Below are 23,138 nucleotides of genomic sequence, written 5' to 3'. Positions count from 1 at the left end.
TCACCAGCTGTCTATATCCCAGTGTTGGGATCAAAGCAGGGCCATTTCATAACCTTTGTGCTCGATGTGCGTCACAGTCTGTCCAAAATGTTGTCACGACGAGACTTTCACATTGAGCTTTCTTGTAGACGCAACAACGGCGCCAGTATGGTATGATCTGAGATAAATGTGTAGATGTGTTTCAAGTGAAGTGTTGCTTATCGTGGTTGTAAGAGGCAGCGACGACGCGACTGCCACCCCGCACGCGACTGCCCACTTCAAAAGACAATCATGCTTGCCTTCACTTGAGCGTACAACAATCGCAATGTCGGTATAGACCTCTGCACAAAGCATTGGAAAGAATCCACATGTCTCTGCAAACATCACTCTTTTCTCACAATTCCAACCAATGTTCTGCTTGATGCAAGTTATCAAATTTCGTATCTCCGCTAAATGAGTACCGCCGAATAAAATTGACAGTTGTAACATTGACTACGACCATCTAGCACAGTGACAATCTTCGCAACACAAAACCATAACCACAAAATATCTAGGACACTCTCAACCCACTAGTCGAGTGAGATATCGGTCTAATCCTCGTCTTCAGCAAGAGCCACGCTCTGTTTACTTCCATTGTCCCTCGAAATGTCGGACAAACTCCAGAATAAGTATGCATCCAGCTAATGAGCGTGAACTCTTCTAATTGCGGTCGCAGATACCAATGCGTCAGCTGCAACAAAAAGCTTTTGGAAGTGCGCTTCTCGAGCACGGCGATGGACAAGTTCAAAGCATCACAGGCCGCTAATCGACGAAACCCAAAGGCTCCAATCAAGCTGCCAATGTGCATGGCATGCAGTCCCCGGAGTAGGGACGAGATGAAATGCGTCATGTGCAACAAGGTCAAAGCACTAGATTTCTTCTCCAAAGCACAACGCAAAAAACCAGATGATGCTGTATGTCCACCATCTTGACGAAATTGCCAACGTGCTAATAATGTCGAAAGCACTGCTGGGAATGCTCACAGGAGAAGCAGGACCGTGAAGCAGATCACGACAAAGAAGTCCAAGAGGTTGAGATCATGCAAGACTTGAAGCGAAAGGTAAGAAGCCATTGCAACGTGAAGTACGTACTCATTCTATTCACTAGGAACTCGGCCTCGCTACCACCAACACATATTCCGCCTCCACTGTACCCAGTAGACTTGAGGCCTCTCGGCTTTCACAAGCACGATCAGAGCGATACGAGACCGATACCAATCCAGGAAGCTGGGACTGGAACGATGGCAACAACGACGAAATCAGTTTGAATGGATCTGCCATGTCAGAGACCTTTTCTCGAGGCACAAGACAGACGACAAATTCCGGCTGGGACAACTTTCGAGTTGATGACCGTATGCGAAACTACTCGAGCGCCGGTTCCCGAGATAGTCAACGTTTTGCCAAGTCCAAAGCCGAACGCCCGACTGTAGAGGAAAAAGCGTTGGCATCGCTGGAGCGAGAGAACAGAAGGGCGAGGGAAGATGAGGAAAACCTTGAACTGGAGGTGAGCGATAGAGATGACGAAGATTCGGATGATCCATACTGAAGGCCTCGAAACATGTCGTATATTCGCGAATCTGGTGGTCGTTGACGCAGCAAAAAAGGAGTTCATGTCGACCTCTTCGGAGCAACATCCACTATTTCAGGGGTTCGAAACAACCGAGCCTGGAAGTCGAGAGTGTCCCAATGAGTCGGGGCAATAGTTCGAGGAGCAAAGTCCTATTGCTCTCATTTCGCCAACAAAGATGAAGGCAACCCCAAGCTCAGTACTGAAAAGCAATATTTAGTCCAGCTCACCTCACGAGAAGTCTCGAACACGGGAGGACTGATAGTCGTACCTAGTATACTTCTTCGATGAACGCAACGAGATCGAATTCACGATCGTCAGTAAACAGGGAAAGTTCTATGAGACACGGCGAGTCAGGCTGCTAGTTGTATCAGAATGACAATTCCCGCCTGATGACTTGCATAGCATTGTTGTCGGCTGCCGCAGTCTGAGGAGCAATACTTGGCGGGATTTGGTATGCAACGAACAGCCTCTCTATGCTGGGCGCTGCTGGGTCAATGCTGGTCGTGATCTCATTTTGTATGGGTAGTGGTTGGCTACGACACTGGCTCGATCTTTCGTATCGTTATCTTTGTCCTGCACAGCATTATAGCCCAACCCGGGACTATCGCCCGCCACTTGTAATGCTTCTGCTTCGGAATTTGTTGCTCTCGATTGCTAGATTCGTGGTGATCATACCACGTCGATGCATATGCACAGTGCAAATACTTGCCACCGTCGAAGAAAGGCTTAACTAAATTTACAGCACGACTTGAAAGGAGAGAAATGCTAATAGTGAACGCGACACAGTCGTCTGCAAAAGTCAGGCCCGAGGTCTTGTGATCAACACAATTCACAACGTCGGCGTTTTGGAAAGCTCATACGTAGCGGCTGCGGCTAATTTTATGACGTTGCGCTGTCCCGGAACCTTGCCCTGGCTCGCAAGAAACCCAGTTTCTTCAAACGGCTTCGTCCAGCAAAGCCACAACAAGAGTGTCCGTCTTCGCGTCTGCACACTACATATTGTCGCACAGCTCAACGGTAGACGAGAACAGCGCACCACAAGATCCTGATCGCGGAACAGTGAAGTTGGTTATCTTGAGTAACACTTCATGAACAAGATCGTCTGTGGTTTTGCGGTTCACACTCTGTCTTTCAGGCTAGGTGGAGTGACCTTCAACTGCCACTTTCTTACTGATCTACCCTTCTTGTCCTAGCGAGTTGTGGAAAGGACTTGGTGGATCTCCGACTTATCAGCCAGTGCCAGATTGCAGCGATGTGACAGGTGGCTGCCGAATCTAGCGGCTTCAGTCAAGCTTTGGTCTTTCAATATCGACGTAATGCTATGCCACAGCGTCGTTTCCCATTCTCTTTCCAATCCTCCATTGTCGCGACCAACCACCGGGAAGTGTGAGGTACAACTGTCTTCAATTGACGATCTGTACATTCGTCGTCATACACTTTGTGTATAGGCTTCGATCGCAGTTATCGTTATAATCAACAACGACTCATAATTGCAGGCGAGGCAAGCTGGAAACATCAACTTTGGAACTGTCGGCCATCTTGAAACTTCGCATGATTCCCATGTAACATTTCCAGAGAAGCCGAATAGCTCTGCCTCTTTCACAACGTTTCTGCCCGGTTGGCATGCGACGAATCAAGCCGTCTCTCACTCCACTCTAATTATTGACAGTTCAGCCGGGATAACGTTTGAGGACTCGGCTTCACAACTCCAGGGACTGCCCGTCATTCGTGCATTCTTCAAACGCGGTCAGTTAGTCGACGAGTCTGCATAGACAGAAGCCTCTACTCGCCTATTGTCGTTGCCCTGCATAGTAGGCAGAGCAGAAGAATGTTACGCTTGCGCGACAAATCGCAATACGGCACTCACTCATAAGACCTTGGTGCACTCAGATACATCTCGTCGTCACACCCTCTGCTAGTCAATACTGCGACTTACGTTTGTGCATTCACAAGTCGCTGTCGCGCAGGGAATTTCAGAAACCACCATTGAAGCAGGTCAGACTCTTATGTGTCAAGCGGTCGCGCTCAAATCTAGACGAGGAACTTAGTCATGTCCTCTGACGAGACTCATAGTTTCCCTCCACCTGATGGGTCGAACAGACGTGGTGACCGTCTGTCGCTACACGTGCAGGACCCTGGAACATCGAGAAATGGCATTGTCTCGTCAATATCTAGTCCTGCTTACACAGACACGCAACCTCGACAATACAACAATCCAAATGGCTCTTCGGGAATGACACTACCGTCATCGTCCTACAATCCTCCACGTCAGCCTATAAAGAATGCCGTTGCCTCAGCCTTTCATCAGACGGATAGTAGCATGTCTCCAGACCTGATACAACTCATCACGCAAAGCGTAATTAAAGAGCTTCAGGCGCATGCAGTTACCGCGTCACCATTAACACAGCCTGTCCAGCCTCCTTTGGCGCCTGCTATGGAACAGGCAGATAGCGCTTCGTCTTTCCAAAGTTCACCACCAATGGATCGCCGAGCAGTCTACACACCGCCGTCGCCAGATCGTGCAGACGACCAATTGGTTGATGCATATCCGGCAACGACGATGTCTGGAACGTCAGGACTGAATATACACGGTTACAAAACTGGTCGCCGGAGAGACGTGTCGCCCTTCAGCCGCGTCAGCAACGATGAAGCCATCTTGAGCGATTCAGATGCGATGTCGACTCGACTGGAACCACCGAGAAGAGAGGCAAGCAACCCAGATGTCACTGTCCTCGAAAAACACTGGGGTCAGTTATTCGACGAGCAGGGGAACGAAACTGAGCGTCTTACTTGCTTCCTTCGTGGAATTGCCAATTACCTGATCGAAGAGTACGAACCGAAGTACAGCCTGGTAGTTACACCTGACAAACTTCAGAACTTTTACGAGAGGAATCGACTAGAAGAGAGGCCGGAATTATATCCATGGAAGTTGGTATTCGACGACAAAACTTCCTCGATCTCGAGACTGTTGAGGGATCCGAGTGTCAGTGTACAACACCACCTCATTCAACCCGCACCGGATGCCAGACCTGATATACCCGGTATGACACCTGTTGGTTTCGCCACATGGATGGCTCTTCTCATCCGAGCTCACCCCGACCACGAATTCGAACGTCTGACCAAGATTCTACGCACTATGGCAATCAACCATCCTGAGGAGAGAGGTCAACGGTTTCCTGCAGCCATTTCGCGAAAATCGCTTCCAGCTAGTGGTGACGAGGCTACAGCTGCTAAGCTGGTCGAACTAATGGCAACTCATTGCAAAGTGCAAGTCGATAATCACCGATATAGCACAATAGCACCATCAGAACCTCCACTGAGTCCTCGACGGAGTGAAGCACCACCAGCGCCTACAGTGGAAGATGCCGAAGATGAGTCCAACTTATTGTCAACTCATATACCTGCTAGCAATCGAACGTCTTTCGCGTCCAACGCAGACTCGATCACATCTAGGACAATGCCGCCGACTGACGCACGGACCGGTAAAGCACAATCAGTGACCTCGATTGAAGACGAAGGATCTGATGTGCCTACACCTCAGCCATCACTTGTTGAAAGGGAAAGGAAGCCATACGCTGTGCAACCTGGGGTGGGGAAGAGCTACGACATCGGCTCTGGTGACGAGAAGATGACACAAGTTGACTTGCCAGGCACAAATGGTCTTAGTCGACGTAAGAGTGTCAACAACTCTTCGAAGCCTCGTATGGCTCCTCCAGTCGCCGTTCACCAACAAAAGCCTGGCAAGCCACAACCACCAGTCCAGGATGGATACGACCTAACCAGATCTCGTACTGTTCAACCAGTACCCGAAACCTATGATGGCGTTCCGTTGCAAAGATCAAGAAGTAACAGTGCTTACGCCCAACCACATCCCATTAGACGCAGCCGAAGCAATAGCACATACGTCAACGAAGGAAGTACACGATATCATCCTAAGCGCTCCCCTTCACTGAACAAGAGTGGGTTTGAAGCACAACAACCACGTGCCACCGCCCCTGATCTTAGCAACTCGTCTACTTACCAACCAACAGCACCAGAGAGATACGAGTACGTTACTCGACAATCTACTTACGATCCTCGCATGGACCCTAGGAAGATCGTCACTGACCGCGAACGAAGTCGAGGTCGCGATCACGAACCTGTCAGAGTCCCACGACCTCGACTCGCTAGCAATGCCGGTGCAGACGGCCGACCCTACTTCGACGACACATACCGCCAGCAGGCCTATGCAGCAGCAAATAGTACAGGTCATGCTGGTGGTGGTCCTTATCAATACCCACCATCGGCATATCGCAGGGAGTAACGTGACGCCGCTCCCAAATATGTCAGATATACGTTTCCTTTGGCAGAAACCGGTTGAGGCTAAATTGTACATTATCTTTCTGTTTTCTTGCAGATATTTTGATGATGTTTGGATATTTTTGAACGTTTTAGATACCCCCCCCGTTTTGAGATTATCAATTCAAGAATAATGAGTTATGAGCTGGAATGGATGAGATAGTTGTAGTCTTGTATCTATTGATTACATCCAACAATATATTCTTCTTCTCTCGACAATCGCTTCATAACATTTGCGAGCAAGTAGAAGGAGATGCGATGTTGAAGTGTTCGATACGAAAGCCACGGAGAACATAAATCGTGCTATGAAATATGTCCAGGGTACGGTTGCTCATACAGTTTAGCAAGTGCTTCTCGCGTCGCCTGTGCTTCGTTAGTCTTTGTTTCGGTTTCGGTTGAGACAGAAGACTAGAAGCGCAAGTTTAGGAGGGTTCCGCCAGCCAGATCAACTCGTAAGCACGTTAGAAGCTGGGTACGGCTTGGTTCAGATGATAGAGTACGCGTGTCTAAGCATTGTCTTTGATCTATACTAGTAGCAGGTTCGATACCTATCATTAGACTAAGTCACGCCGTGCTGTGCTGTCGCAAAACAGTCTGCCACGTCCCGGGACGTACCTGCTTTATGAATCCTTGGCATGTATCGTAAGACGTGAAATGATTCGCGTATGCACGAAAAGATGTCGAAGTTTCTATACTTTATCTGTTGCTCCCTCTCCTTCCGCTTGCTGCTTTCCCTCCTTCCGCGCTTTCAGCCTCGTATTCACGACCTCGAGTATTTGCGCCACTGTAAACGGCTTCGGCACCAACCAGTCTACACCTGCCTCCGTCGCGGTTCTGACTTGTTCCGGCCTCGCATTCGCGGTCACGGCGATGACTTCTGGATGCACAATGAACATCCCTTCTGCTTCGAGCCGCCGAATCTCGGATGTGCATGTTAGACCGTCCATGATGGGCATTTCCCAGTCCATGAGGATGGCGTCGATGTGTGGAAGGGAGGAGGTGGGAGGTGCGCTGCTATTGGAGGTAGAGGAGTTGGGACGCCAGAGTGAGGAGGTACGTAAGACGGCGAGGGCTTCGAGGCCGTGGTTGGCGACGTGGACTGTACAGCCGGCTTTTTGCAGTTGACGTCGGAGAATCTGTTGGTTGATTTGATTGTCTTCGACGAGGAGAAGGTGGAGGTTTGATTGTGGTGGTGGTTGGGTTGTCCTCGTCTTGAGTTTCGGCTTGGCGGGTTGGGTCGTGGGCGAAGGTGTAGAGATGGCTTCAGGACTTTTGATGGCAGAGGCGTTCAGGGAGTTGATGCCGTTGGATAGATGTTGTGTTGATCCTGATACCTGTGCTGCTGCTGGTGATAGTGAAGGCCCTGTCGTGAGGCGTCCTATGACATAGAAGACGAATGCGCTTCCTTTACCTGGTGTTGAGATGGCGCCTATCTGTCCACCCTGTTTCTTGATGAGATCGTGAGAGATGAAGAGGCCGAGACCGGACCCTCCGTACTGAATGGACGTTTTTGCGGAAGCCTGCTGAAACCGTTTGAAAATCCTGGTCATCTCCTTTGCTGTCATGCCTGGTCCTGTATCCTCAACAGAAAAAGTGAGGAAAACTCGTGTGCCGTCTCCCCACTGCTTTCCGGTTATCTTATCCTCATGTGTTGGCGTGCGATGTGATGCCCACGAAACTTGATTGGGAAAGGCCCTTTGTGGATCTAGTAATGCAGCTCCATAGGTCACATGTACGACCCGACGATCCTCCTGCTTTGTAAATTTCATGGCGTTGGAGATCAAGTTTATGAGCACTTGACTGACTCGTAACCAATCACACATGACTTGCTGATGAGCAATGTACTTTGCTAGGGACGGTTCTTGTGTTGAATTCAAGAAGATTGAATTGGCCTTGGCTTCAGCTTCGAAAATACGCAGAGTCTCCTGAACAAGATCTTGTGGACGCGAAGATGTCGGTTTGAGTGTAATTGAACCCATGTCCAGTCTCGAGAGGGTTAAGACGTCATCCACTATGCGCTTCTGGTGTTTCGCGCAAATGACGATAGTTTGTGCTGCTTCGACCGTCTCGGCCAGACGATCCATGCAGTCTTTCATTGTTGGCAACGGAGCATCGCAACATCGCGAGATATCATCCGCAAGCTGGAGTATGGCCGAGAGAGGGTTGCGTATTTCATGTGATATAGAATCTGTAAATTCTGATTGCTGTCTTTTCGCTTCTTTGGCGTCCTCGGCCAGTTGGGCCTGCCAGCTCTCCGCCCATTTTAGTTGGCTGACATCAGTCATACAAGCCATGACAGACTTGACTTCGTTGTACTCCATGTATGGAAAAGCTGATAAAAGGATGGTAGAATGCACGGCAGCGCCGACGGGTGGGACATACTTGCGTTGCAATCTAAGTTCTTTGGCATTGACTTTTTCGCCGCTTAGCACTTGCTGCCAAGCTTCTTTGGCTGGTATTACGTCGCCGTCAAAGATCTGATCTGAAGGGATAAAAGTTTCCTTGGGCATGTTCTCCTTTCCTGGGCTCACCACGGTATGGTAGCGCTCATTTGCCCATGCAAGAGTGCCGTTTGGACCAAGTTGCATCATGCATATGTCGGCATGCTGAGCCATGTACCTCACTTGACGCTCACGTTCGGCGAGTTGAGCTTCCAAGCGGGCATTTCGTATTAATGATTCCTCGACGCTGATGCTGGCGACGATGGCCGTGGTGATGTGCCTCTGTAAGTCGGAGACGAAATTGGTATAGTCGTCGTCAATGGGCCGATGAGGATTGCTACCAACAACAATATATCCATGAGGCCTCTCAGCGCCCGTGATTGGAATTACACTGAAGACTTGGGGCGGCTCCTGATGTCCTCTCCACTCCACACTTCCCCAGTCGATGCCACCAAAGTCATCGTAAAAGGATGCGGTCATAGGTTTCTGCTCGACAGACCGAAGAAAGGGCAGCATAGCATCGCCGTCATCTACTTTGGTGGGATGTGTCAGTGACAGACCAACTGAAGCACGTAACTCCAATTCATGGTTGCCATCGGCGGACTCGGTCTGGACAGCATAGAGCAAGGCGAAGGGAATGTCGTGATTGTTGGTCGCAAGGCAGTCAGCAATATGTGTGTAGACGGTCGTACTCGTAAAGTGGGTGGATGGCGTTGAGATCTGGTTCAACATATGCGACCGACGGTCAGTTAGTTTCTGACGTGTCTTTTCGTGGGCAGTGTTGTAGATACCGGCTACTAGACCATCGTGCGATACAACGGGCACCAAGGTTGCATCGAACCAGGTCTCTTCGTTGACAAGAGTTCGTCTGAGGGTCAAGGGCATCTCGGCCAAGATAGTGGCTTTCCTGGTCGCACGAGCCTGATCGAATAGTGGCTGGATGAGATGGGCAACCTCGGCGAAGATGTTGTTGAAGTTGGCACCCAGAGATGCTGGGTGCCTGTCCCCCGTGAAGGGAACGTAGGCATCATTGTAGATAGCCGTCAAGCCGGGACCCCTTCCAATAAGTCAACATGTGTACAGGAAGAACGATGTGAGGCGGCAGTACCACCAAATATTCACAGGATTCACGTCGCCAAAGGCTTGGATCGTGTATAGACGCAGCTCGAAAGGCCATATGCTCAGAGGGCCCAGGTCTGTCGCACTCCAGTTAGTCGACCTAAAGAGACGTGCATGATCTGTGTCTGGCAAGAGAGCAGCCCAGTCGTCTGAGGACACTGGGACAACTACTGACTCATTCATTCGTAAGACGCGACGTGCTACACCTTGAGTGAAACAAGCCGTCGGCCTGAGACACTCAATGCGAGCTTTCAAGCACGATTGCCGAGGAGCGTCTGAATCAACCGGCCAAGCTCGGTCTGCTTCCTTGTGTCAAGGTTATCTACAGATTGTGTCCACAGGAAAATTTGGTGAATAACGTACTAGGTTTGGGCCCATCGATGGTGCTAATCTCCAAGGGGCTAGCAGTGCGGACAAGTGTAGCCGACGTTGTAGCTTTCTCGACACCAATACGAGAGAAACAGATATCCGCAGCTGGACTGAGCATTGTCGTATGCATGCCGGCTACTAAAAAGGTACAGAGAAAATCTAGATTCGATCTGTGAGCCCACGTGACTAGGCTTTTGGACAATCACTTTACTTAAATCGGTATTTGATTGGTGGCGTGAATCGTTCCCTGCATGGAGCTTTGAACTCCATCTCGAGAGCCAGATTCTCGATTGTCCGAGCGGGCCACACCTATCTTCTGCACAAGTACTTTCTCGGCATTTGCCACTCTTCCTCTGTTGTTGAGGCTGCGTTCACGTTCCGAGGCCATGGGCTCGGAAATCGCATCCTGTCGTCTTCCTCGTCTGTGGCGTGATCGATAGCGTGTTCCAGCCCTCTGCTGCCACCCGTCTGAATGGCGGCTGCTGCCACGTCTCAGAGCATCCAGGAACGACTGCGTGTTCGTAATCTGTCAAGGTATTACTGCGCTCTGCCACAGCGACAAGACAACAGCGATGGCACTGTTTTCTCTCGCGACCATGTGTCCCGATCGGCGGCAGCAGGCATATCAACCCCTTGCCTGTCCACGGACGGCGCCCTCACCTCTTTCGCCCAGCTCGCTGCCCTCAAGCTTAAATGTCAACGCTCATACATCTCGATGATCGACGACAGGTACCAGTACATCATAGCTGAAGCTACCTCTTCCATCTCTCTCTTCGACTCCGATGACCACGATGTCGACGATCAACTGGTCGTTGGTGTCGCTCCTCTTCCTCTCGACGCTGGAGTCTGTCCACGAACCATAGCTGCCTTTACGGGCACGGAGAAGATCGAGTTTACCGAACCCAACAATGTGGCACAGAGAAGCCATGTCCTCATTGAAGATCTCCTTCAGGAGGGCGTGACAAAGAACTCTCCTGTTCTGGCTGCCCTTCCTCCTCTCCTGCGATACTATCTCGAAGTTCCGCTGCTCTCTCCAACCGGCTTTGTGATAGGTTCCATCTGCGTCGTTGACCCTAAAACACGTCCCACAACCCCGAAAGACATCAAGAAACTGCAAGAGGTCGCAAATGTCGTCGTGAGTCACCTTGGTTCTTCTAGGATAAGAGAAGATCACAGACGTGCAGAACGCTTGCTCGAGGGCCTGTCTCACTTCATTCGTGGTCAAGAAAGCATGTCTGATTGGTCCATGGAATCCAACGAAAGAGACAACATTCCGAGCATTGTGCCAACAGAGCCGTCGCTGAAATCCCTGCAACTCAGTGACTCCACCGAACAGGGGCCAGCCTCTCCCACCGTTCCTGCCATTTCCTCGAGAGCCACCTCAGGCACTGTCAAATCTTCCAATCCTCTGTACACGCTTCAACACCGAAGCGGTACTCGAAATTCCGCCACTACACCGATGAGCTCAGTCGACCCACTCGCGCCGACTGAGTCGTTGTTCCCTCACCGAACCGATGCCGATGTCGAGGTTGGCTTTGATCCTATGGATGAACAGCCTTCCCGTGACCGTGCCGAAGCAGCCACGTCAGCCACTCTCAAAATACGACAGACCTTCTCCCGAGCGAGCAATCTGCTGCGCGAAGGCATGGATCTAGACGCAACATGCTTCCTGGAAGTACCACAGAACGAAAGGTTTAGGAGTGGTAAAGCTAGAGGCATCATGCCGAAAAGAGTAAAGGGTACCAAACACGAATCCACTACCCCAAGCGAGTCAGAGACTCAGACTGACGAGCTGTCTGATGGTAGTCCGCAAGGATCCAGGAGCTCGTCCTCACAATCTAGTGGTGTCTTGTGTCATCGTCTTGGCTTCGCCACTCGCACCAATTCTAGCCTTGCAGGCACCGCTACCACCATACCCTACCTTACCATCACTGCGGAGCTTTTATCTGTACTCTCCACAAAGTATCCCGAGGGTCACATCTTCCACTTTGATCAGTATGGATGTGTCTCTTCTGGTGACGAACCCGACAACAGGCCACGAAACACAAAGTCGAAACTCAAATCTAGAAGCAGCAAGGCGTCAAGTACACTCTTTGAAATGTTCCCCGCCGCACGAAGTCTCGTCTTCTGTCCACTCTACGACAATGAGCAACAGCAGACATATGCCGCCTTTCTTGGTTTTACCTGTGACGCTCACCGAGCACTTCAACCACATGAGCTGGTCTATGTTTCAGGCTTTGCCAACAGTATTATGTGTGAAGTCATGCGACTCGAAGCACTAGCGGTCGACAAGGCAAAGTCGGACTTTATCTCCTCCATCAGCCACGAACTCCGATCGCCGTTGCATGGCATCCTAGCCTGTACACAACTCCTCTCCGAAGCCGAAATTTATCCAAAGCAAAAAGAGTTCATCACTATGATTGACAGTTGTGGACGTAGCCTGCTAGATGTCATGGACCATCTATTGGATCATGCAAAGATCAATCGTTTCACAAAAAGTAAAGTCAAACGAGACGACACAAAAGCCAGGACGGGCAATAGAGGCACAAAACCAGAGACACATAGTCTTGTTACAGAAGTTAATCTATTGTCGATCGTCGAAGACACGACTGCGAGCATGGGCGCCGGTAGCAATCAGATGCTACAGCCTAAACGGTGGTCTCCATCAGGCATGCCCTCTCCTTCCGGTGTTCAAGGCAACACGTTAAAGCTGACCGTTCCGACAATCTTGCACATCGAGCCTAGTAAAACGTGGCTCTTCGATACCGAAGTTGGCGCGTGGAGACGCATTATAATGAACCTTGTCGGAAATTCGTTGAAGTATACTCAAGCGGGTCATATTGATATTGCTTTCAGCGTGAGTGAAAGGCCTCGCAAGCCCGGAAAGTTTTATGCTGATCTCAAAATCACCGATACGGGACAAGGTATCTCTGAATCTTATCTACGACATCGGTTGTACACACCCTTTGCCCAAGAAAACAACCTCTCCCAGGGCACTGGCCTCGGACTCAGCATGGTACATCAAATCGTGTCGTCACTCAAGGGAACCATGGAGGTTAACAGCGAAGTTGGAATTGGCACTGAAATCATAGTTTCTATACCTCTTACAGCTACCGAGAACGATTCCGAATCGACGTCGTATACGGCTTCCGAAGCTCTTAGAGCAGAGACTGTGCAACTTGTGCGAGGTCGAACGTTTGCGTTCGCAGGCTTCAATGACTTGCCGCCCATAGACGAGCAACCGACTGGAATCCTAGATCCTCGCGCGAAGGCGTTGCTATCGGTCCGAACGTCGTTCGCTAGCCTCTTGACTGAATGGTTTGAATTGCAGCAGACTGACGAGAGTGATTGTGATATTTGCGTGGTGGAGGAGCGTACGCTGGAGAATAACCTGAGCAAATACGATCATGCTGGCAAGAACCTATTGGTAGTCGGTATTGATGGAAGAGGCCTTGAAGACAAAGTCCAGAATGCTAGATTTGTGTCTGCTTTACCACCGATCGGGCCTGGCAGACTCGCAAGTCTACTACGACATCTAGTAACAGAACCCTTGGCATCAAACTCGAATCGGTCAAGCTCTAGACAAACGCTCCCTCCGTCGAAGCTGCCAGAAGACCAAGCTCAATCTGTCACATACGATTCTACTGAGTCAGATCGCCGTCCATCTTCGGCTCTGTCAAGAAGCTCAAGTGCCGCAGCTAATACTGAAGTTTCTTCGACCCCCCACGTTACCCAGAAAGATACAACTACTGAAAATCTAGCTATACCATCGAAAAAGAATGTTATACTGCTCGTTGACGATAACGATATAAACCTTCGTATTCTGGTGGCTTGTGTGAAACGTCTCAAGCTTACCGACACTGAATACGAGACTGCCGCTAACGGTAAAGAAGCCTTAGACAAATACATAACACTGCACAGGGCAGGTAGAAAGATCGCACTGATCCTCATGGACCTTTCAATGCCTGTTATGGATGGCTTCCAGGCTACCCGCGAGATCAGGAGATACGAGCGGGAACAAAACCTGAAAACTAAGAAAGAAAAGAGTTATATTGCTGCTATCACAGGACTGGCCAGTGGAAAAGCACAAGACGAGGTCGAAAACTCTGGGTTTGATCTCTATTTACGGAAGCCTGTCGATGTGAAGGTTGTGCGGGGCCTTTTGATGGAGAAACAGAACAGAGACGAATCACATGACGAATGAAACCGACGAACCAGAGTCATATGTTGTGTGGTGTGGCGGAGTACGGTGTAGCTGCTTGCAAGTACGACAGGATTTGACGCACCAGAGCCAAGTACCTTAATAAAGCCTCTCGAATCCAGATTAGAAGACCACAAGATGAGGACCACTTCCAGCTTCTGGGATTGAGCTTGAACCTACCCAGGCACCGGTCATTGTGGGCATGTGTCGTCATTTCAAGCTCACGCCATAACGGCAGATCCGTAGTCCTGTGTTAAGCGCCCAATATCGGACCAGTTCAGCTGGATCTGGAAATTGCCACTTTTCAGTCGTCGAAGAAAATTATCGACGTGCGTTTGGAAACCACGAACAATAACTACACTCGAGCTGTGACCAGCAGATATGATGTTACACAGAAGAGGCCACGGTAAGATATCGAACACGACGAAGTGTTATATTCCGGAGTTACACTATCGGTTCGCACGTGCAAAAAATTGCCCTCGGACTCCTTCGACCTACACTTTATCGAGTCTTACATGCATTCATAGACACGGCGTTGCTTTGCTGGTTTACGTTGCTCGCTCCTGTTACTGATTCAGCAGAACCGTAGTGGCTCTTGCTCAAAGTCTTAGGAGGTTATTCTATCCTTAGCATTTATTTTCGAGCATTAATGAAATGACGTGCAATCAAGCAAGTAGACTCACGTGTACTACGTTACTTGTTTCAGGTCATGTATCGCTCTGTCTCTGGTCATACATTTCTAGCTGTATTCTCCAATATTTATTAGGTTGCATGAATCTGACTACGATACTGGGTCTAGTACCACCAGTAAGGGACACAATGCATTGAAGTTGCTTGAGGCATCAAATCTCGAAAGAAGAGATGTCGGACCAATCGAGCTCTTTGAACTGGGGCTGATGCCTCAGGCAACTCGAATGAATCGTGTCCCCTACTGGTGTACGGCTTAAAATGAATCAGATCACGTGCTACCTCCGGGTTGACGTTATCTCGACAAAGACTACTTGGACTTCACAGCACTCGGCTGCAGCAACACCACATCATCTGCTCACGAGGAAGCCCTGTCAATACTTTCAGGGCACTCAAACTTGCGCTCGTCGACGTGCTGCCATGTTCCACCCTAGTGATCAGCTAGGTCGACCTGAGAAACCTGCATCACGACTACTCCTAGTATAGGACACTTCCGCCATCCCACTCATCTGCCGAACCTATTGAATTTGGCATGTTTAGTGACCACGCTTTCGTGCCAGGAAATGGTGAACTCCTCGACGCGCTGTGTTTTGCGTGCATGTGGGGACTACTACAAGATCTTCGCGAAATCTCGACCACATCAGGGTGGTTATGTCGTTCAGGATTTCTGGTTCACTGGTAAGCTGTCGAAGTTGTTGATGCCACAGTACTACCGCCAGCAAATTCTCACGTTGTATTCAGTCTTGCTAGATATTTTTTGGTTCTGTGCTTATAATAGAACACCTCGGATCGCGTTCGCAACTCCTTCAACATCCTCGAAACAATGCCAATGGCCAACATCGGGCAAAATCTCGAGCCGACTCTTTGCCAACATATTGTTGAGTTTCTCCGCCCACGACTTCGGACTGACCTTGTCCTCCTCACCTGCAATGATAAGAACCTCGCTGCCCAGCGTCGTCAGGTCAATTGTTGAGTCTCTCGCACTTGCAAGCGCGGTGCAACCCTTCGCGTAGCCTTCGGGATCCTGACTCATGAGACTCATTTGCACCGCTGTGAACGCTACAGGTCGTTCTTTTCTGGTCTTTGCGGATGTGCCAGCTGTGGATACTGCGACCGCAACATTGCGCATCCCTTCTGCTCGTACTTTGGCAGCACGTTGAGTGCTTGCTTCGTAGCCAGCTTGAGGTAGTGGACATGGTGGAGGACCGATCAGGATGAGTTGGTGAGCTAGGTCTGGATGTCTTGATGCGAAGAGTTCGGCGACGAGACATGCCATCGAGTGTGCGATGAGCGTGACTTGGTTGTTGGTTGGTAATGCTAGAGCTTCCAGCTTGAGAAGCTCGTATAGGTCATCTGCTAAGCTTGAGACTGTGATCGTGCTGCGCGCGCTTGTAGGTGATAGGCCATGACCTTCGAAGTCGTAAAGCAGACTCGTGCACTGCTTGTGTTCTGGATCGTTGAGGCCTAGCTGAGCTAGTAGAGGACTGAAGAAGGATTTATTGCCACCAAGTCCATGCATGAAAACCAGCAGTTTTAGCCCGGATCCTATCCTCTGCACGTCAAGTCTCTTGCCACTTTGTGGTAGTGTCGTGAGACCAAGTCCTCCAGATGTGATTGATAGGTTGTTGACAGGTACGCTAGTCTCGTTCTTTACTCTTTCCGCAACGTAATTCGAAGCTTTGGCCTCCGAGACTTTATTGCGCAACGTACCTAGTCCTGTTACAGAGATCTCAACCATGTCTCCTGGTTTGAGGAACGTTGGAGGTTTGAGACCAAATCCGACTCCCATAGGCGTGCCAGTGGCGATAACATCGCCGGGTCTTAGTGTTTGCGATTGTGATAGGGTCTCGATGAGTTTGGGTATAGAAAAAATCAGCTTATCGATCGTGGACTCCTGTCTCTTCTCTCCGTTAACTTTAGTTGTGACTGTCAGAATTTCAGGTAGAGCGTGCGCTGGCACCGCTATCGGACCCATGGGGCAATAAGAGTCTGCAGATTTACCGATAAAAAACTGCTTGTGATCTCTTTGCTTCTCTCGTGCTGTCACATCCTGTAAAAGTCAGTTTCTCTCATTCGTTGAAATATCACAGCAGCACGAGCCGACTCATAGCGTTCTCGAGGAGGAAAAATACTTACGTTGATGATCGTGTATCCCCAAATGTACTGTGAAGCTTCTGCCTCTGAAATTTGGAACCCGCTTTTCCCGATGATCACACCAATCTCACCTTCGTAGTCCAGTGTTTCGGTGAAACCCTCGTGAAGCAGAATCTCTTCCTCATTCGCGATAATCGAAGTTGCTCGCTTCGTGAAAATCACAGGGTGGGAAGGTATGGAGACTTTGTCGCTACTATCATATCCCGAAGCATGGAATTCTTCCGCATGTTCGGCGTAGTTCTTACCCACTGCAAGTATGTCCCTGCCAGAGATGGGAGGAAGAATATTGATATCGTCAGTCAACGGGAAAGGATCGTCACCAGGCACTATCTGGTCCGAGCCTACCTCGATTGCTTGGTAGAGGTTCTCAAAAGGAGTGCCACTAGGAAATGAGAGGGGCGTGATGGTGCCAGCTTTGATATCAAGATGGCCTATCCTGGTCCTGTGAGTGCCATCATCCAGAGCATATGCTACGTAATTCGTCAATGATTGGACTTCTGGTACAAGGTCTGCCTTGGGCACTTCAACTTGAATGAATTCCTTGTAGTTTGCTTTGTGAATTCGGCCGTTGATCATGATGACGTTGAGTTTGTCGTGATCCTAAAAACGTCAACCAAAGAGTTCAAAAAGCACAGCAAGGACTTACTTGAAGCACAGTGATGTCCTTGATAGGGTCTCCATCCACAAGTATGCAATCAGCATAGTAACCTGGCTTGATCTTACCAAGCTCGTCTTCGCGCATGAACAGTTTCGCTACACCTGCAGTCGACGCAACTAGCGTCTCCATGGGCGTAAAATCAAGGAGTTTCACGAAGTGCTCCAGATCCCGAGCGTATGTTCCATGCGGTGTCCATGCAAAGCCATAGTCACCTCCAGGTAGGACGGTGATGCCCCTAATCGTGTAAGTAGAGATTGAGCGCAAATATGTTTGCTACTCACCTTCGGTGCATTTCCTTGAGCCCCTTGATGGCCGCATCAAGCTCTTTCTTGTATCCAACTTCCTCTGCCTTCGACTGAGCATATCCAAAAGCGCTCGCCTCATATATCGTGGCGATGAGCCAGTTGATGCCCGGAGCGACTATGTGCTTAGTCTTGTTTTCGTCGAGCATCTGCATTCCTTCTTCGTCGATCCATGAAGCGTGATAGATAATGTCAACACCGTGTTGAATACACTGTTTGACGCTGTCTCGAGCTCGAGCATGAGCACACAAACGTACTCCTAGACGATGAGCTTCATCGACACAAGCTGCAGTCTCTTCGTGTGAGTAGTAGCAGTCTTGGGCGTCTCTGGTCTCTGTAATCTGTTCACCGGACATGCTCAACTTAATCGTGTCCACACCGAGCTTGACATGATGTCTAATCGTCTCGCGCATTTCCAGTGGGCCAGATGCAAACGCAGTGATGCCTGGGACGAGTTCACCGTCAGGAACTGCCATTTCCTTGCCATTAGCAAGGTATCGAGGGCCTGGCAGTTTGCCATCGTTGATTGCATCTCGAATGACCACATCAAGGCGTTCTTTGGCCGAGGCAGCACCAAACGCCATAGTGTAACCGCTATCAAGATAAGTTTGTGCTGATCTTGCTGAGACAAGAGTGTGCTCCTCGACACCAAGCTCTCCGAGTTTACCTAGATCTCCTTCATTCCAAGAAAAGTGTACGTGAGCATCACCAAGACCGCTCATCAAGGTACGTCCTCGTCCTTCAATTTTTCTTACTTTTGGATCTGTCAATAGAGACTGTTTGTTTGATATTTCGCCGACAGCCTTGATGCGCTCGCCTGGCTTCCGTTAGATTCTTCAGCTCCATGGCTTTACTGACGAGCTCACCCTCGATGTAGACATCGCCACGAAACGGATCAGCCCCAGTGCTATCAATTATGTTCACATCGCTAAACAATATCTTGGAGTCTGGTTTGGTGCCCTTGATCTCGTACTTCTTTGGTGTTAATCTTTTGTCGAAGTACACCAAGTCGTGTGGATTCATGGTATCAATCTTGTGGTCGCCGAACCCATTCAGCATATGTCCAGTCGCATCCAATACACTCGGAGCCATGATGGTTTCTTCCGGTTGCACCTACCAGCAAACGAGGTAGGCTTAAACCTTGTGATCGTGAAAGCTACAGAGGCAATAAGTACAGGTATGTACGATCTCGGCGAGAAAGCTACCCCATGGGGTGCGGAGGGCGGAATAATCGCGTGAGAGTGATTGGCGGAATTGGAGGGTTCTTCCTTCCGGAGTCGACTCCAAGCTGATCATCGTTGAATCCCCGCGCAATGCCAGTAGAATGAGCCGTTTTTTCCGTACCCGCTTCAGCCAACGCAGAACCTTTCAGCTACCATGCTATACCAGCAAATTTACCCGTAGAGGCGATTAGGGGAACGTCCCAGTACACGCGTATTGTGTACTAAGACTTTGAGCTGTTTGGATGCTGATCTGAAAGTGGTGTTCCTTCTAAGATGGGCAAGATCTCATTACAAAGATCGTTTCCTCAACATCATAGAAGGGGTGCAGTATCTAATGCCAAATCATCTGTCGTTTTGTCAAGCCATAGGGATGAAACCGAGCGCGAGATCTCAGCTAAACACACTCCAGCAGTAGCCTCATTGTCATGTTCACAGACGGCCACCGTTAACAAAACCGCAGTCGAGCATATCGAAGTCGTTGATAAAGTTGAACATGCAATGCAGCCACGAGTTCCAGACTCTAAGCTGCCCTTCGTGTCTGCTGACGACGTTTCTGTGAGGGACGGTCAAGCAGAAAGAAAACTTTGTTCGTCCAGCTCTAGCACTTGGGTTGAATCCATACAGACTGATCATATCCAGGGATCGTGGTTGACAACATCGTTATGGACTGTACAGAATTCAAGGGAAAGCATCCCGGCGGTAAAGCTCTCATTGAGGCATTTGGTGGACAAGATTGCAGTTGGCAGGTGAGTGATATCGGAGACCGAATCTCCACCAAGGCTGATAGTATGTGCTAGTGGTGGTCTTTTCACTCCCGAGAGATCATGAACAAATATGGGCGATCCTTACGTATCGCAAGAACAGCTGGAGTTCCAAACAAACACGAGAAGCCTGAACGTCAGTTTTTCAAGCTCAGAACCTTCGACGATCAATGGTGAGATGATTGAGTGGAAGAGCAGACAAATAGTGGATGCAATTCATGCCGCAGAACTCGGGTCAATGAAAATGGTTCCGGGAAAACATCGAAGATGACAACCATAGGTATGACTATGTGTTTGCGAATAGAAGCTCAAGCTCAAGGCTAGTATTTCAGGCGTCAAGGTCAAAAGGTCCAGCTGGCACTTGAATTGTATCAAAACTGCCACAGCGCACCCCCAACAATGTTATAGGAGTTTTCTGGCACAATTGTTCGCCCATTGGAGGTGCTTACCGGCGACTTTGAAATTTGACTTGACACTTGTCTATGTCTTTCAGAGCCGTCTGTAGTGTGTGGCTACTATCACACAGATACCGCTGCTATTGGTGGCGCGTTTAAAATACACAAGTACGCTCTTAGTAATGTCGATGGAGGATAGTAAAGAATCGACCACTTTACCTGTATCATATGCAGCAGTAAGTCTAATGATAGAGTGTTGATCGTTCGATGTCGGAAAATCTGCTGGGTGCACCAGCCTCCTCAGTCTCTATCTTTGACTGGAAATGTGATGGAAATGACTCAAGTTGGAAAAACATAGCAACATCGTGGTATAACCGCTAAGACAGTTGGACTCGAACCATTGCCGCTGGAACATGGATTTCTGGCGCGGCCAGCGGTGACTCATGTCCACAGACTTGGAGCTCTTCGGCTGCCTACCGCAGAAAAAAGTCGATAGTATCTTGACGGAACTGTGACAATCGTCTCACTCAATTTTAGAGACTTAACATAGATAGAGGTTTTGGAAGTGATAGGCATAGAATGAGTCATACGATCGACGTTCCAGTGATTTCAATCGATGGGAAAAATCAAGCAAACATAGAAAATTCCTGATATCTCGAATGTATGTGTACTTTGCTAATACTTACCGCACTATTGACTTAGTCAATCAGCACTACTCGTTAAGCAGTCTTTGAATCGAGGCAATCATCTCCTTCTGGCGATGCAAGATCCTCGCATCTGACTCTTGAAGATCCTGACGTAGCTCAATGTGCGCATGAGCAAGGGCGTGAAGATCTTGGAAGTCTTCTGCACGATCCGCAGGCTCCTGCAGTTCGGAGACCCCGTCTTGCTTTTTTCCAAGTCCCGTAGTTTCGTACAGTTCTTCTGTATTCGCTGCGGCGGCCAGTCGAAGATTTTCTAGCAGCTCGCTTTGTTCGTCTATCAGAGCTGAAAGCTCCTCTAGCTCTTTTAACTGTCTGAGTCGTTTTTAGCCTCTAGAGAGTCTTGTGCCGTAGTCGCAGTTCTCTGAAAAACCGTTTGTTGCGGCCGCTCCAACAGCTCCACCTTTGCCTCTTTCGCAGCTCTTTGCGACGAAATAGGAAGGCTGACATCTTGATTGGTGAGAGAACTCTGTAGCACTTTTATTGTGCTCTGTTGTAGATCGACTCGTCTTTGTTTCAAGTCGACTTTCCCGTCGAGCAGAGTAATCAATTCGTCTTGATTTCTGATAATCGTGATAGACAGCTGCAGCATGTTCTTCTGTAAATTGACCTTCTCCTGTAGCACATGCAGTGACACTTGATTGTGCTCATCAGTCAGAGTAGTGCTGCAATCGAAAAACTCATCATCAGAATCGTCTGGTGAGCTAGAACGGGTTGGCTCCTTATCATACTCTTCTGATGGTTGAGGACAATCAGTCATCTCAGCAACGTGACGCTTGGCAGATCTGGAGAGATTTTTACGGCATGCTTCTAGTCTTTGGACCGCCGCAAAAGTCTTACGACCTTGAACTTTCTTTTGTCGCGAGGGCATCCGCCGTCGAGTGACTAGGGTTCTGGCTGACTGGCTTCTAAGTCGTTTCAATGCCTCGATGTTCATTCTGTCCATAAACCTGAAAACTCGAGCTGTCCGCGGAACCTTCTGTGTTAGTCTCTCGAAGATGCTTTGTGGGTCGGCCATCGAAGTCAAACAGTCTGCAAGTGTTATGTTCTCAAGGACTCGTTTGGTTCGCCTGAAGGCCACGGCTTTCCTCGAGGACCGACGCTTATAGATGGCTAAAGTGTTTGCTGCGTCCATTAGACCCACAGCAAATTCTATGATCGCGGCATTGATCATCTTAGCGTCGTCATCTTCCGACGTGGGCCGATGTGGACCATCTCTGTGTGCAGAAAATTCCTCCTTGTCGTTAGGTATATCAGATTTGCGATCAGTGTGTGCAATAGGAGAAAGATTTGACGAGCTTTGTGTTCGTAGTATGCCACTCTGTACTCGTTGATGTCCAAAAGGGAAAGGTTCTTGAGGATGATAGTCTTCTTTGTTAGAGTCAATCAGCTCAAACTTCGAGGATCGTCCCAGTACCCAGAAGAGGAAGTCGCAAGGATCAAATACACCTGATTTCGGTCCATACATTTTCTCTGGTAGAGACATATTCGAAAAGTTGTTCTGTGTCTATTTGAATAGAGTGGCTCGAACACTTTGCTTGTTCGAGCTCGAGGAGTCAAGGTTTCGGGGAAGTGAGCCATGCGGCTCAACGCATCAAACGTGTAGTAACTTCACTTTTTGTCCAGAAGGCAACACGATTTTTCTCACGTGATGAATGACACTCTCTTCGTTGACGAACAACCACTTAGTCTTGTCCACTTATTGATGGACAATGGTAAGTTCACGTCTGGCCCGCATAGAGTCTCTGCTCTCATGCATGAAATAGCAGCGACGAAGTCATAGCGTGTTTCTTCATTAAAAAATCAACGAATCGTTCGTTTTCAATCTCTGTGAGTATCACTCAACTCGTAGTGGCCTTGCTACAGCTTGCTTCAACTGCTTCCACATCCTTTGATGTGATCGCGTTTCCTGTTCATCCTCGCCTGTTGGTCATTCCGGCGGACGAAGGTGTGGTTGATTGGTTAGGGAAACAGCTGCATGACTCCGACAAATCTTGAGTGTCCCACCTTGGCTTGAATCTCTCGACTTTATCGACTGTGGACGTGACAATATGCCTGCAGAAGCATTACTTCCATGTCTAGCTTGAACAGTCAGCTAGCGTGAGTCTTGTAGTGGTTGAACAAAGAGTCCAGACGTGGCACAGGCCGAACAATCTAGCGAGACTGGTGCTTTGTTCGTGTTCCTATCGTTCCTTGCTAGTT

At 49.2% G+C, this 23,138-nt stretch overlaps 6 protein-coding genes across 6 annotated transcripts; 3 read left to right on the top strand and 3 right to left on the bottom strand.

Annotated features, from left to right (window-relative positions):
- Window positions 1-752: 752 nt before the first annotated feature.
- On the top strand, window positions 753-1,563 carry LTR64_000060 (uncharacterized protein; the record flags this gene model as incomplete). Its single annotated transcript, XM_064894446.1, has 3 exons — window positions 753-932; window positions 1,004-1,078; window positions 1,126-1,563. 3 exons carry the CDS (start codon window positions 753-755, stop codon window positions 1,561-1,563), a joined length of 693 nt encoding a protein of 230 aa, XP_064757133.1.
- A 2,074-nt stretch (window positions 1,564-3,637) lies between these two features.
- On the top strand, window positions 3,638-5,890 carry LTR64_000059 (uncharacterized protein; the record flags this gene model as incomplete). Its single annotated transcript, XM_064894445.1, has 2 exons — window positions 3,638-3,943; window positions 4,004-5,890. The coding sequence occupies 2 exons, from the start codon at window positions 3,638-3,640 to the stop codon at window positions 5,888-5,890; spliced, it is 2,193 nt and encodes a 730-aa protein (XP_064757132.1).
- A 724-nt stretch (window positions 5,891-6,614) lies between these two features.
- LTR64_000058 (uncharacterized protein) lies at window positions 6,615-9,668 on the bottom strand (the record flags this gene model as incomplete). Its single annotated transcript, XM_064894444.1, has 2 exons — window positions 6,615-9,423; window positions 9,475-9,668. 2 exons carry the CDS (start codon window positions 9,666-9,668, stop codon window positions 6,615-6,617), a joined length of 3,003 nt encoding a protein of 1,000 aa, XP_064757131.1.
- Window positions 9,669-10,326: 658 nt separating this feature from the next.
- On the top strand, window positions 10,327-14,058 carry LTR64_000057 (uncharacterized protein; the record flags this gene model as incomplete). The annotated part of the gene is made up of 1 exon (XM_064894443.1): window positions 10,327-14,058. One exon carries the CDS (start codon window positions 10,327-10,329, stop codon window positions 14,056-14,058), a length of 3,732 nt encoding a protein of 1,243 aa, XP_064757130.1.
- Window positions 14,059-15,511: 1,453 nt separating this feature from the next.
- Window positions 15,512-18,948, bottom strand: LTR64_000056 (uncharacterized protein; the record flags this gene model as incomplete). The annotated part of the gene is made up of 5 exons (XM_064894442.1): window positions 15,512-16,792; window positions 16,879-17,496; window positions 17,543-17,789; window positions 17,836-18,523; window positions 18,612-18,948. 5 exons carry the CDS (start codon window positions 18,946-18,948, stop codon window positions 15,512-15,514), a joined length of 3,171 nt encoding a protein of 1,056 aa, XP_064757129.1.
- Window positions 18,949-20,947: 1,999 nt separating this feature from the next.
- LTR64_000055 (uncharacterized protein) lies at window positions 20,948-22,422 on the bottom strand (the record flags this gene model as incomplete). The annotated part of the gene is made up of 2 exons (XM_064894441.1): window positions 20,948-21,247; window positions 21,310-22,422. 2 exons carry the CDS (start codon window positions 22,420-22,422, stop codon window positions 20,948-20,950), a joined length of 1,413 nt encoding a protein of 470 aa, XP_064757128.1.
- Window positions 22,423-23,138: the final 716 nt, after the last annotated feature.

Source organism: Lithohypha guttulata (assembly GCF_036872675.1).
Source record: "Lithohypha guttulata strain CCFEE 5908 chromosome Unknown scaffold_1, whole genome shotgun sequence".
In the NCBI taxonomy this organism is placed as follows: Eukaryota; Fungi; Ascomycota; class Eurotiomycetes; order Chaetothyriales; family Trichomeriaceae; genus Lithohypha; species Lithohypha guttulata.
This window is presented reverse-complemented; position numbering and strand designations above follow the sequence as displayed.